The 15,876-nt window shown below is 41.7% G+C and overlaps 1 protein-coding gene across 5 annotated transcripts in view; it reads right to left on the bottom strand.

Annotated features, from left to right (window-relative positions):
- SOX5 (SRY-box transcription factor 5) overlaps positions 1-15,587 on the bottom strand; it is a gene marked incomplete at both ends in the record, with an annotated part of 351,905 nt that extends 336,318 nt beyond the window's left edge. For 4 of the 5 annotated variants that reach the window (XM_080914283.1, XM_080914281.1, XM_080914282.1 and 1 more), the window contains one exon: positions 15,535-15,572. In XM_080914283.1, the coding sequence (XP_080770409.1) occupies positions 15,535-15,572 (38 nt within the window). Of the gene's footprint in view, positions 1-15,534 lie in introns of all 5 variants that reach the window. The other variant, XM_080914286.1, reaches the window with a different exon arrangement.
- Between the last annotated feature and the right edge of the window lie 289 nt (positions 15,588-15,876).

Here is a 15,876-nt window from a genome sequence, read left to right as displayed (position 1 = left end):
TGTTCCCCGTCTCTTAGGAACAGGCTGAATGTAAGAACTGCTATTTAAAGGAGATGGTTTACAGGACTAGTTAGCCTTTTCTTAGCTCTCTGCCTGTGTCCTTTCACCAAGAAATCTACATACCTGGCAAACATTAGTTCAGCTACTTATAGACGTGGTTGCTCCGACTAAGTTCAGTGTCACCCAGCACCCTTTCTCTTGTCTGGCCTCGACTAAAAATGACAAGATGAACAAGGGCTGTTGATTTTGCTACACCTAGTCTATTAAACACATATTAAATATCCATGAAATAAATCACCCTTCAGACACCACAGCTTCTCAAGAGCAACTGTAAAGACCTGATAAAACCCCAAGCTGTTTCTCACTAGAAAATAACTCATCATGACTTCAGAGAACTCAGAGGTATTCTTAGCCAAGGTCTTAGTTTTATATAAAAAAAATCATTAAATTTATACCATGCAAATGCAGTCACACATATATATGAAATATGTCACATTTTTATATTATGCATATATAGATTATGTATTGATACTGTACGTATTATAATTTATGCATTCATGCATATGACATACGTCGAAGAACTAAATTTTATATATCATACATATATTGCATGTATACATTGACAGTGCACACAGATACATATGCTCTATACATTATGTGCCTATGTAAACTGAGTACACATATATCTCAATGTATTGTTTTATACAGATTGCATATAACATGTGCTTAAACATATCTATATATATAATAAATGTGTACAATAAGTTTGTTATATAGATTTATGTCTCAAACGTGTGTGTATGTGTGTAAAATATGTCACTTTAGAAGATGAAAATCAAGCCTAAAATGTGTGTGGTCAGGGTAAACTGCTGCTCTGTTAGGAAGCAGGTCAGATTCTAGTTAGAGCCAAAAGCAGAGAAATCAACTAAGTATTTCATATTTTTTATTAAAATGTACTCAAAATTACTTGCACAGAAAATATTCTAGAAACCCTTTCTGAGCTATGGCATCAGTTAAGGAAACACCATCTTGAACATTTCCTCTCAAGTTAAAGTACATATAATTTCTTTTCTTTTTTTCTAACTTACTGACAGGGTCTTACTATGTCATCCTGGCTGGCCAAAATCTTACTCTGTAGACAATACTGGCCTTTAACTTACAGAGACACACCTTCTTCTGACTCCCAAATTCTGGGATTACTGGTGTGAGTCACAATTCTAGGCCTTACTTCTCTGAGCAGTGAGAGTAACCTATAAACGAAGACTATTATGGCACCAACTTTTCAGATAAAGAACTAATAGCATGTGGAGTATATTCAACTGGGAACGGTCACCTCCTCGATGAATGGATGAATGGGGTTGCTTTCCAGGGGCTTCTTACAGCCTCTCCAAATCTTTGGAACCATGATTAAAGATCAAAAGATAAAACAAAGAAGCAAAGCATGGGTTATTCAAGCCTACACAGTGTATATGGATCTAGTGTTAAAACTGAAAAAACACACTCGTTGAAAACCATGAAGACAAATTCCACCCTCAAACTCTTTCCTGTTTCCATGAAGCCTCCACTGTATCCCTGATTGCATTTTATTGTGAGACTCAACTTAAGTTCCTACCCAGAACCGCCATTACTCTGCCTCCAAGTCAGTGGATTACAAGGTTACAACTTTTTCCAAAGGATTAACCTAACATTTAATAAATACCTTGTCATCAGCCAATTCATAAATTAGGTTTAGATATTCGTAACATCATGTAAGGTGTTCATTAAGAGACATTTTATAATTTCACAGTCCCAGTGAGGGGTTCCCATTAAAAGTAGAGAAGATGTTGAACAAGCATCCACAGGAGAGAGCCAGGGATCTACTGGACAGCCCAGCTTACACTAGACATGAATTGATTTTTAAAAGACGGGTTTCTAGAACTTTACAGTTCGAGTGTGGTCGCAAACGCTTGCCATCTCCACAGTGGGAAAACAGAGGCAGGAGGATCATTGCAGATTTGAGAAGAACCTGAAGTACACGGTGAGTTTCGGGCCAGCCAGGACTGCAGAGAAAGGGCCTGCCTCAAAAACAAAACTAAAGCAACACTTAATTAGTTAATTAATTAATTAATATCCCAATATCCATAAAATACCTAAAGATAAGTTTCCTCCAAGACACATATTAAATTCTAAAGTTATAGGAGCACATTATGTCCTACATGAATAATAGGGTGACAGTGTGAATGAAGTCTTTAACACTAGGGTTATAGTTCAAGAAAACATCTTATCTTGCATCTGTGAGGTCCTTGGTTGGGCCCCCAAAGCTACAGAGTAAGTTAAATAAGATCTAGCAATAAAGACAGTAGAATTAATAAAAGGGGAGGTTCTGGCGTGTTGAACGAGCCAATGTCAGATGTAAACACTTAAGAGGATATTAGGAACTAAGTCTGCCTGCTTCCCCCCCCCCCCCGCCTGCGTGAGGTTAGGAGAGGATGAAAGCCGAGAACGTCGCGAACGCAGAATAAAGAAGGCATTCAAAGCGACTTGGAGTCTGGCACATAACACGTACACGCCGAATGCTTGTGCTATCTTTGCATCTATATTTATAAGTGTGTCTCCATATGCACGGAGAAGGAGCTTGGATGGCATCTTGTGGGTCATTTCAGAAAGTTATGTGCAGCATCAGCTGGGAGACAAAAGCTGAAGGTTTTCCTTCCAACTACAAACTCCCTTAAACCATAAGAGGAAGAGGAGAGCAGTGCTTCATAGAAAATTAATACAGTCACTCCTTTCACTGTTCTCTGAAACAGCCAATCTAGTCCTCAAACGTCTTCCCTGCCATCATGACCCCATCCAGGGCTAGAGCTGATAGTGGTTATCAGGTAAAAGGCATATTATACATATGTGTAAAATGTCACCTTCTTGTAAACTGAGGAAGAAGAAAACAAATCCCGAGACCTGTCTGGCTCCTTGCTACCCTGCTGAACTGGGAACTTCTAGACCCGAGGCGCTGACCGAAATGTCTTCACCTTTCCTCCACCCACAGAAGACACACAACATTATCCAACAGAAATATAAAATAAGCCAAGAATATGAGCCCTGAATGGAATCTTAGACTTTCTGGTAGTCACACCAACACTGCAAAAATATATGAAAATAATTTCAGTAGTATCTCTTAAGTCTGTAGGTCCACATGGTATGGCAATACAGAATCAAGAATAAAAGGGGGAAAATTAAAACCCTTCAGATTCTTCTAAATGTCTTGAATCCATCAAGTGTGCTGCATACCTAATGTGCATCTCGCTTCCACGATCTGTGTTTCAAGCACTCAGCAGGGATGCTGGGTACTGGATGCCATATTGAAAGCATTGATTAGTTGGGGTTCTGGGGATATTTCTTTATATCTGCATAACGTCTTCATTGAGGGCTAGAGAAATTGTCAATGAGTACCGTTCAATCCCTATAAGTAAACCAGATGCCCCAGTGAGAGAACACTATTCTAGCAGCTTTATTTTCCTAATATTGAGAAGTGAAGACATCAGTTAAAGGAATTACAACAGGTAAGAGGAATCTGCAAGAACCGTTCTTGTCTGCAAGCTGCTCAGGAGTGGCATGTCACCTCTGTAATTCTACACACGTAAGCCATGTGATTAATGTGAACCGACAATGCCTCTGCACTGTGGGGACCCTGTTCTTGCTTTGGGGTAAAGAAAATGGATCACACGATCCCTTTTTGCCTATCCTCATGATTTTTTCTCTGCCATGGTGACCCAGTATCCCTCTGATCGGGTGCTCTAAGTTCAGAGGGGACAGGAAAACGCAGAAGTGTGGTCTGGGCCCTTGACCTACAGACTGATTTGATGCTTAGCACAAAACTTGTGTGACAGATTTGGGGATCTCACCTATTCCTAAAGCAAACAGTCTTGTATGTCATAGCCATCTGGGGCCCCCCTCCCTGGGGTCACATGCAGAGGGCTGTCTGGTGTCTTTAATACCCTGATTGTAGCACCGGGGCATGCTTCCTCAGCAAAAACACATTTTGCTAGGGGAAGAAAACTGAAGTAGAAGAGATTGCGGAGAGAACAAAATGTTGGCTGAGGCTCTTGTTTTTATTATTTAGCTGAAGAGAATCGTCGGTTCTACACGCTTTCAGAAATCCTAGGGTTTCTCTAAGGTTCCAATAAACGCGATACCATTCACAACGTGGACAGTGGCCTCTTTCATATACTGCCGATAGTCACATACTTAAGCGCCAAGCAGATGGCTGAAATCTGTTTTGTATAAAATGTGTGCTTTTTTCCAACTGTGCTCTTTGTGTGCATGCGCATCCTAGGCTCCAGCCATCAAAACACTGGCATCGCGTCGATCATTAGCAGTATTTCAGACAACTGGTAAGGAAGGTATTCAATGTTCTCCACAAAATGCTCAGCTAGCATTTCCCAGATGTATAATTAAGGCAAAAGATGATCTTCTTAAATTGGTATCAGCACTTTGGATGGCTTCTGGCTTTCAACAGATTATATCAGTGAAAAACAATTTTATATAAAAAATATGGGCCCTGTTGCTTGGGTGATTTTTTTTTCACTTGTTATTAAGCTGCCCATAAAGAGAAATCTGTATGTTTCTCCTTCTTTCATTCCGCATTCAAAAATGAGGGGGGTCTCCCTCCTGGTTCACTGTGAGCATCCAAAGCATACGGAGTAACGGTTTCTATAAGTCACCTAATATTCTCTCAATGTTAAAGTACTTGTGCAAACACTAATTTAAGAAGGAAGGGTGTGTGAGATTTTCCTTCATTCACAGAAAATCACCTTTTTTGTTACTGTTCATATTTTTTTTTCTTTAAAGTCATTTGTTCTTGTGCACACACAATTTAATTTACCTAGCCTAAAGATTAGTTCGATGCGAAATTTGAAAATATACTTGATATGCCAAAAGTTACCAAAACAACTATCAGGATATCAGATTTCCTGAACATGAAGTGAGGTAAGGTGTGTTTGGGATCTTTGGTCATTGGGATGAACAGATAAAACTGACGTCAGAGTAATGGGGTTGACTTACTAAGAATTGCAAATGAGAAATATTTCAAGAATGGTAATTATATGGACAGGAAAAGTGAGGTATTGGCCAACCACTTCCTTATAGGTTTCCATTTATGTGAAAGTAATTTAAGACACCCTGAAATATGTCTTTATATAAAAAAATAATTTTATTAACAGCCAGATTAGTTCTCATTTTCGAGATAGTAAACCGAGTCTTAAAAAGATGAATTCAATGGACAGCATTTAGAAATACCCAAATGTTTCCTGGAGCTTTGTGAGTATAGGTAAGGTTCTTTAGAAGGTAGGATAGGTACTTCTCTAGTGATTTTTCAGCCCATTTCATAGATGCTGAAACTCAAGGGATGGAAGGATTCATGCATCACAACGTTTTAGCTCCTGATTTAGAAGCAGGAACATGTGCCAAGCTTGTGTATAACTCCACGCTGGGCCATCAGATGCAGCAGCAGGCAGAGCAACAGCACCCCATACAGACTGTCTGCCTGCTTTAAGAGGAGAAGGTCTGCACATTTTTCTTCGGTCGTAACACTAAGTGTAAGTTTGGGTTTCATAGGTTTCTTTGCAAGTTGGCTTTCTAATAACTTTTACATCTTCACAAAGAGAACAGGATAATAAAGCTCCTATTTTCTTATAAAAAGTACTGTGACCGTTAAGCAAAGAAATAACGTGTCGTCAGACGACTCCTCTGTCCTCTGAAACAGATAACTCTATGTTGAACTTAAGTCATTCCACATCTTCATGAGCAACAACACATTCTCAAGGTAGAAATAACACAAAAGGCCCCTAGGTAGATCTGAAGACTAAGTCTCTAATGGTAGGACTACACATCTTTTCTCTTCAAATGGCCTTTTTAAATCAACCAGTGTGCAATCTGCCAAATGTAAATTATTAACAATATGGAAAGCTCGCCCTCTTAGATGGAACAACCCTGTAATATCTCCTGCTTCGTTTGTTAAAAACCCTCCTTGTCAGAGAGGTTTTACCATTTTTTTCTTGAAACCCATGACCACGAGGTGATGCACACATTGTTGGCTAGCCTGTGCAGTTGGCTAGCCTGTGCTACATCACTGCTAACGGCTCTCTCATTCCCCTCTCGTTGCTTGTCTGTCATCTTCCTTAATTTTGCTCCCTCACAGATCAGTGTTTTATTTATTCGGACAAAGACCTATACTGCCTATATCTCTGTGTGAACATCTAATCTTACTGTTGATTCTTTTATCTTATGAACACACAGTCAGCATCCAGGCCGCCATCCCCTGCCTGTGTCTTCCCCATATCCCTCAGCAAGCTTCTTTTCTGCTCGCCGCACAAACACAGCTTATCTTTATGATATTTATAATTGTCAGGAATGAGTGACCTACAGCACTTGAGAGTTTGATGCATATAAAAGATGGATGGGATGTTTTTGCCTATCTGATGTAATTCGTAAAAATATCTGTCACTCCACTCCAAGTCAGAACCACACATGGCACTTGGATGAGATACATCTTGGTGACTTGAGTCTGTACAATGGCGTGTAATTGACAAGCCAGTTGCTGTGACTCCACGTAAGTAAGGCTAGGACACATGCTCCATCTCCACCAAGAGAATACATTTTGACCACTGGTATCAGGAGCTGGGAACCTTCCAAATATATTTTGAGGTGACAACATTTTGAAGTGGAGGGATTTTTGAGAAACCTTAGCCTATTGCTCTAGCTCACGTTAAAAGGTTCAGGAGGCCTTAGTGTGAGAGAAATGGAAAATTCAAGATGTCACATGGAACGACTAAGTCTGTCTCCTACACTGCATTCCAAACATCAGCAAGGAGGGAGATAAATGGAAACCTTTGCCAAACTAGAGGAAAAGCTCCTGGTCTTTTGGACGGGGGTTAGGGGGCAGAGCATACCTTAACGTTGCCTCTAACTTCAGCTTTCTTATTATCTGGACAGTAAATCTCAAGTGTCCCCAAATGGTACAGAAGCACACCTCCCCACCTCCTCAGCTTTAAACGTCCACCCCCTCTGTCCTGCAGCACCACCTTTGGGTTTTTAGAGCTAGGGTAAATTATACATCTGGGGTCTTCCTCCCTGAGATACTCCATCGTGGGAGAGACAAGAATCGATCTTGTTTGTACTCTAGAAAGGATTTCTTCCTCTCAGGGTAATCTTCCCCAAACTGCTGCATCAGAATTGAGTGAGTCTTGTTCAAGCTGTCAACTGCCTGGTATGTTTAATGGCTTCTCTTAATTCCAAATCTGGGTATACGGGAATAATTGCAGTATTTCCCCCAAATAACCCTTTCACTCCTAGTCACTTCTAAATATTTCCAATCTACTCATAAAGGTGTAAACACTGTGTTCCCTCATACAGTTCTCCAAACTGCCCTCTGTGTCTTTTGGATCTGTTTGTTTCCGTAGAAGGACTCCTTCGAAACGCTAAATGTTCTTAAACTGTTTATGGGCCAAATCAGATCCATTTTATCTTCCCAGTAATTCTAAGGTTTTGAAAACAGTACCCAACCCTAATCCTCCAGGATGTAGAAACAATTCACAAACTTAGCTCTGATTAGGGAATGAGGGAAATGAGAGTTTCACTCTTAAAACTCATTTCATCTCTGCTCGCCCATTCCCAGGTGTTCTGGCAACCGGTACTTAGCCTGTTCAAGAACTCTTCATGTTGGAATGACAGTCAGCTGCTGTCGGCTCAGTTATGCTTAGTACAGGATCGAGGTTGAATCCCTGGGTTGACAGGGCGTCTGACCACAGGTCCATTCCTCCCTCCACTAGGTAATGAGAGCAGCTCAGAGCTGCGTACAGAGACTAGAGACCAGTACTGAAAGGCAGGCTGAGTTGCTAACCTCAACTTTAGTGGACATCTTCTTGCAATCTCTTGTCAAACATATTATGAAACACAATAGCAAATATTCCAAAAGGGGAAACAAAATAACAAGAGATGGACACCGGGACAGGAGTGAGACAAAAATAAGGGACAGTCATGGACTTTGTGGACTTTTGCCCAACAGACTCTGGCCCAGAGTAAACACACAAGAGGAAGAATTGAAGCAAACAAACAGTTGTTTCAGCTCCACAATTCGGGCCAGCATGCGCTAGAACTTGGTCAAGGGGGGAGGAAAACTCAGTGCCACAGGGTAGCACCTTCTCACTCCCTGCTCTGATACAACATGTCATTTCCAGCACCGTTTCTTTTTATCCTACTGGGATCCCTTTCATCATATATACAGATAATGATGATGATAATTATTATTATTATTATTAAACGGAGAGTTCAACAGACTATATCAAAAGTCACAGAGTAGGTCTCAGAGACCTTACCATCCCTTTTTGGTCACTCCCTCCTAAGTCCACACTGACTACCAATTTTGACATAAATTTCAGTCAAAAATGTACCAATGAAACACAGTTTGTTTGTCTGTCTCCTTTCCCTCTGGTTTCAGAAATAAAAATTAAAAAAATAAAATAAAATAAAAGACAGACAAAGCAGGTTAACCCTTTCATGTTTTTTCTTCACCATGTTCCTGAAATCCCAGATGAGAAGGCCTCGGGACCTCAAACTCTCCCAACCGCTCTTGGCTCTAGCTGACCTGTCTCACCCACCCTGCCGACGTCACACCTTCCTGTGCAAGAGGCTTTTAGAGAGCACTCTCTGTCCTCAAGTTCACGTGTTCCTCGTATCTATTCCGAGTGTCTCTGACTTGGAGGTCTCAGTGAAGGGAGACCGAGATGAGCAGGCGCCATGAGGCCTGTGGCATCCAGGTACCTCTGCAGTGAGAGGGAGAGGGAGAGCCCAGTGACTGCAGCGGCAGGAGCAGGTCTGCCGTGTTTGAACATTTGCTTGTCTAAAACACACATTCTTTCAGAGATGTGAAGGCAGAAATAGAAACACAACCACACGTGAAACTTTTCCCGGGTGGCTGCCAGCAGCCTTTCTCTCTAGCTCCTCTTACCTACGGTCCTCGGTGAGACTGGCAGGTAGCCCTAATTCGTTAGTAGCCAAATTATTTTTGTCCATAAAGTACGAGAAATCTCCACAACACATGAATGAGACAAGATTTACTAGTTTACACACATTTTTTATAACTCCAGGAAACTAAAACTCATTCACAAATGCTCCTGGTTCAGCTTCTGCAAGGAGAAGGACCACCAGACTACCAGAGAAGCACATTTGGAACCCCAGGTCTTCCTTCTCCAAGAGAACATGAGAGAAGGGGGGAAATCTCTTAACTCCGATAAAGAACTTTTCATCCTTAACGCAGGAAAAATAAACAGCTTTTCGTTCACCCACACTCCACATTTCATTTAAGTCAAAACATTTCCATGCAGAGCATTACGAAAAACGTCATTTAGCAATAAGCCTGAACAACTGCAGATTTAAATTCATAGTGACAGCATAGTAGGGTAAGACAATGCGGCTTTGCAGTGCCGGGCAGCCCATAGTACTCCATCTCTGGAGTCCCTGCCTTGCCCCCTTCCCCAAGTTACAGAGGAAAGCAGCGAGGAGGAGCTGCCTGGAGAAACACATGCATGCACCCACTGACGAGCCAGAGCCAGAGAAAAAGAGTAGCAGCAACTCAGAATAACGAGACAATGACAAATGTATCAATATCACAGCAGAGCTGAATTATCCAAACGATACTTAGATCAAAGAGAGCAAGAGAGGGGTTTGGAGATTGAGGACACAAGGAGGCAAGCCCCAGCCGGAACTCATTGCAGACTCCACGACTGCCCCTGAACTGTCTATAAACACCCAGAGGCTTTTGTTTTTCGTCTGCTTCTGTCATGTTTTATGAATATAAAGGTCCTTAAAGTACCTTGTAATAGATTAATTACTTTCAAGCTCGTTAACAAAAGGGCACAATGACCGGAAAATGATACAAAAGAAGCAGAAAAGATACATTTTAACAAGTTTATCAACAAACCTGGGTAGTGCTCCTGAGGTGCAGATTAAGGTTCGATGGTTCCAAATTGGCAGAATTCAAATTGGGTTCATATTTGGGTTTATTTTTTTTTTGTTTGTTTTGTTTGTTTTTTTAAACCACCTGTCCTAAAACGACATTGTTTATGCTAATTATCTTTGTTGACGCTGCAATTCTGTTTGTTTACTACAATTCTTTTAAAATGCCATATCCCTCTGAAACAGTTCTCACCAGAATCCTTCTAAATCTTGCCTCGGTCTGGTCCTTCCCGGCAGCCCAGTGCGCAGAATACAATGCCACAAAGCAGGCACAAGAGCTGGGAGCAAGTTGGAGGCTGCGACTCCTCAGGCTGGCAAAGGCTGGCAGTGTTGCGAGGTTTCACTGTCAGCCTCCAAGAGAAAAGGACACTGATGTGGAGAAACGCACACCCCCCTATTGGACAAGCAGCACCATACGCCAGCCACAGGAGCTCCTGAGGAGCTGGAAACTCTAAGCTAGTAAGTCAAGAGAAGAGGAGATGGGATGGGAATAGAGAAAAAGCCAAGCAGCTTTCAGACTACAGGGCAGAATCCAGAGTCAGAAGGGGGAAAGGACCATTTCCGTGAAGGAATAGAAGGTGTTCTCCAGAGGCAAACCTAGATAGGGACTGAGCATTAACTCTCTAGTGGTTTTCTTTCTTCTCTCTCTTCCTGCACTAGCAATACCTCTTGATCTATTGCATCCACATGGCCTTTGGATTTGACATGCTACATGGCTGAGGATGCCACCATGAGGGGCAAAGCCAGTGAGAACAAAACTAAGGGAGGTTTTGAAAGATCTCCATAAATTTCTTAACCACCAACATGTTTTCATTAAGAGGCACACAGCTTATGCATTGGTAAATCACTGAACATTTTTTGAGATCACTGTCATCCCCTGTCTCAGAGCTGGGGCACACTGAGTCAGCACAGGACAAGGACTGAGAGCTAGACTCATGTCCCTTTATGGCTCATGGTATTGGTTAACCTCGCTAAGATACAGACAAATAAACAAATGAAGTAAACAGCACCCACCAGCTATGCCTTCTAAGGCAATCTGTAACACGCACCTGTGTGGTCCAATATACACCTTAGGTGGCGGAGGATGGCAATGGGAAGAGAAGACGATGAAAGCGAGACATCCCTCGGGGATGATGCTCTGAGCGTGTGCACCAAACAAAACACACGTGACATAGCCTCCAACTCTAAGAAGGGTGAGATGCTCAAAACCAGACAGGTTTTCGCATCTGCCTCTAATCTATGATGCTCGTGCAAATCTCGGTTACAAGCTTTCCAAGAACAGACAGCATACCTCCCTACAGCTTCTGGTATTTGAGGCGCAGGAAAATGGATAAACCTGTAATCAACAGCAACACACTTTTCCATCTCTCCCACCTGCTGTACCCTGACCTGACCGCCGTACCCCCTGGCATTTAACCCTGCATTGTTTCTGATAATCAGGCAGACTCCTGCCAAGTCTTCAGACAGAACAGGGTGTGGGACAGACATGTGTTTTAAGCGCTACTTCACTGGAGCTGCATTCCAGAGCAAGGTGCCAGCTCAGGTAGCTCGCAAATTATGGAGATGCCGATTACAATCTGTAGTGATTGATTGAGCGCGCTTTCCTCCAGGAAGTGGTAGTAAGTAAAAGCTAAGGAAAATGACGGAAGTAGGTATTGGAACGAGCTGAAAACAGATAATTAGACTTAAGGGCTTACAGTTGTCATAAAGTGACAGAAAAGAGGGAACTTTTCTAAAATTCCCATCTAGACATTACCTGGTACTGTGAATGCACTACTTACTTAGGAGCGTAGTGGATTCTTTTTTAAGCCTCTAACTACACTGAATAAATGCCAAGGTAAAAAAAAAAATTATTGGGAGGATCAGCTAACTATAAAATATCAACATTGTGAGGGAGGGTTATCTTCATACCCAGAAGTGGGTTCTCGTGACAGCTCTACAGGGTGGTTTTCACAAGCCCCAAAGGGTGTTCCCTGCTTCGAATAACAGTTGAGAGTTTTTTAAGGGGATAAAGATGACGATCTGACAGGAATGGAAGGTACCCAGTTGAGTTGACTTTTTTTTCTCTCCTTTGCATCATTCTAGACCCTCCAGCATCTCTTCACAATTTGGAAACAAGCTGCTGTCGGAACCCATTTTGAGAAGAGCATGTAACTGCATGAGGCTCTGAGCTTAGAACGATTGCTTCAGCCCTAACTTTTCTTTTCCTTCCTGGATATGACCAGACTTTCTCAAAAAAATATATATGTGTGTGTGTGTGTGTATATATATGTGTGTGTGTGTGTGTGTGTGTGTGTGTGTGTGTACATATATACTTATATATGTATATAGTCTTTTATTTTATTCCCTTAAATGAGATTTCACCATTCAGTAACGGAAGACTGTTACCAGTAGTAGTTCAGTCATATTAGAAAGGAGACGAACACAAATTAAAGAAGCTGACAGCTGTGTCAGTGATAGAGTAGCAGATATGGTTGTTTCTCCTTCAGCAGCAGGAGAATCACACCACAATATAAAGCAAATATTTTACATATTTAAATATTAGGACACGGGTGACATTCTCGAATAAAAGAAAAAAAAAAACCCTGAAGTCACAATATTTCATTCTTTAACCCTCGGTAACATGGAAGAACTGTGACCCCTCCAAGACCTCTCAGGAGAGGTAGCAATGTTCTTCCCAATATTTGGCCCATGCTGCCATTCCAGGCCCTTGTGAATTTTGAGACATGGAGGTTGGTTTTATTAATCATCCTCTGGGATATGCACTGCCTGTTTATCCGCCACCTGAGAAGCATCCTTCAGAAGCCAGTCAGCCCTGCAGGAACTGTGGCGTAGCAGAAGTGGGAAGTTCAAGCTTTCTAGTTCTGATATCGACTCCCATTTACCTCTTGAACATCCTCACAGACAATAAAACTGTTACCTACTTCTTAGCTATTTAACAACTGTTCACTATCAGACTGGACTGTTGAGTCTAACCCTTTCTATAGCTGGAAACAGTAACACTCATCCACCCAACGCTAAGCCTCAAGCTGGCCTGGAAGTTTTGAATATTTCTTGAAGTTTCCAATAGTCAGCATATTGTAAAAAAAAAAAAACATAATAATAAATAAATAAATACGAGAAGATGTACAATACTCTATCAGTGACATTAGCAGTATGAATCACTTAAGAATTTAATGGTGCCTGAGCTCTGAGTATTCTGCCCACCACACCTAATTTCCCATTCATAAAGACATTAGGAATTCTTTTCAAAGTCTAAATGAGTTTGAATGAAAACCTCTTTGATATCAGGTGAGCAAATAGAATATAATTTAAGTCAACAGAAATGACCTACTGATTCAACAAAAGTTTCAAATAACTGAGAAGGAACGAAAAGCAAACCTCGTCCTGGTTATTTATGTATGTTAGCACCGTTATATGGTCCCTCTTTGGAGAGTTTTAGTGGCCGATACTGCATCTATCAGCACGACATATTTGTGAAGGTGACAATAGGCAATGGGGAGAGGCAGAGTGGTCACAAACTGTCATCACTTGCTGGGATTTTGGTAAGTATTGTCAATTTCAACCTTGCGGTAAATTATTTAAAATATTATATTGTGTGACATTCTTCAAGATCATTTTAACTGCTGCTTTTACACACAGGATGCACATCTGAACAAACCACTTGATTAGCAGTGGCTTATTTAATTACCCAGCTAAGAAATGTATGCCCCCAGATACTGCAGAAAGAACATGAAAAACCTTACCAGAAAGAGAAGCAAAACAATGCTTGGAGATTTGAACACTGGGGAATTAAGAGGAAAAGTTTGGCTTAAAAAGAGATAATTGATAAAATACAAATAAAGTCCCCAGCAGGCAGGCTGGATGGGAAAAGCCTCTATGTGTCTGCTAATATGTAACCGCTTCTTTATAAGAGCAATCTGCTAACAGGCTACAAGTCAGACAGTTTTATTTGCAAATAATAATAATATCATTAGAATTAAGAAAATACCATTGATGTGTTAATCTGCACAGGTTGGGAAACTTGCTCTGATCAATTAACAAATCACTGCGTTAGGCAATAACATGTTCCAATGTGAACAACTCCCATATCCACACAGAAGCGAGACCATGTTTGTAAAGGGAAACCAACTAGTTCGGAGAGTTAATATGCAATACTTTGGAAAAAATAATTCCAAACTGTGCTGACAGATCCACCTTCTGAGGTGAGAGAGACAGGGAAGGGCCGTGTTACAGCGCACACATTCCACATTTCACTTTCTCTCCTGGTCAGAGTGGCTCCTCTAAAAGGTGACCACATTCAAGGCTTATTTTCTTCTGCATACTTTCTCTCTCCTATGGCTTCGGTTCTAAAATGTTTTAATCTTTGTCCTTTCTTTTTTCGTCTTTTCATATCAAATTCAGGCATTTGAGTGATGAACAGCTTGACTTAGCATATTTTTAACCAGCTGGTCTAGCACCTAGCTTGCATTGCATAGTCAGATACAACAAATGTTTATACAGAAGGTATAGCTCTCACAAGAATGAAGAGAGCCTGGATATCTTACATCCTGGCTTTTTTTAGCTCCTTTTTATTTTTTTAATTCACCATACAGAATATGAAGTTTGAGTTCTTTTTAATGGCAAACAAAAATCTATTTATAGTTAAAAAAATGAACTTATACGAGGATAAGAACTCAAAGTTAAGCATCGTCGTGTATAATTACAGGGACATGGGGAGGGCTAAGATTCTTTAACCCCCCCCCCATGTTACTTGCAGCAACATCAAATGGAAGGGAACTTCACATACCTCTAAACTGGAACAACTAATTCAAGATACACTTAGCTCCCGCCCATCAGAGCACAGCAGAAAGTGTAGTTTATCAAAATTCAGTAAGACAGTGAGCACAAAAGTCGTCAGGAAACTTAAAAAGGGGGGTGGTCGCCTTGATTGCTCCCCTCTTTCCCTCGTCAGACACCTCAAGGACCATCTACTAATATTTAACTGTGATGGTAAATTTTCTTTGGGGAGGGGAAAAAAAAAACAGCCAGGCTCTGCCATATCAACAAAAGGTCCTGCTTTTCGGAGCAGTTTGCAAAGTTTAACAGAAGGATCAAACAGGAATTTCACAGCCTCCACTTTAACCACCGCAGAAGCCCTTGTGCCGCTCCAGAAATTACAGGAGACAGAGATCCTGAGTATGCTGGCAATTCACAAAAGGTGTGCGGGGATCAATGAAGGCAGAAAGTGGGACCCTGACCGAGGAAGGGAGCAGCAAAGGGAGTGGGGGGGGAAGAGATGCTTAATGTTTATTTAATTTCCTGCCTGTGATCCGACGCAACCTAAAAACATTAGCAGTAAGCTCGGAGGAGACTTTGCAAATCAGTTCAATTTGGTCCGGGCAACCACAACAGAAATCAACTCCCAGGGCTGCAGAGACCCGAGCTCTAAGCTGCTGTAACGCGCAGTCTGGGGGAGGCATCTTCCAGCGGGTTCATAGACCACTGCGAAAGGGAAGAGTTTGCACTTCAGCATATTAGGGGGGAAAAAAAACAAACAGCACTTACCTTTCAAACTCCTGAGGTAAATCAGGGTCAGTAAGCATGCTGGAAAAGCACAATTTCCCTTTGTCACAGCGGCCACCTATGATCGGCTCCAACGGAACCTGTCAAGTCGTCCAAACCTTCTAAACCAATGGATTCTCTTTCTGTCTCTTCTCAGTCTCTCTCCCCCTCTCCCTTTCTCCCTCTCCCCCTTCCCCTCCTCTTCTCTCTCTCTCTCTCTCTCTCTCTCTCTCTCTCTCTCTCTCTCTCTCTCTCTCTCTCTCTCTCTCTCTCCCTCCTAGGACTCCTTGACCATTCTCTTAAAGGGGTAGTACACTTCCAGCAGCAGTCTGGCTACTCCCCCTC

The sequence above is a fragment of the Micromys minutus genome, assembly GCF_963924665.1.
Source record: "Micromys minutus genome assembly, chromosome: 3".
NCBI classification, from domain to species: Eukaryota; Metazoa; Chordata; class Mammalia; order Rodentia; family Muridae; genus Micromys; species Micromys minutus.
This window is presented reverse-complemented; position numbering and strand designations above follow the sequence as displayed.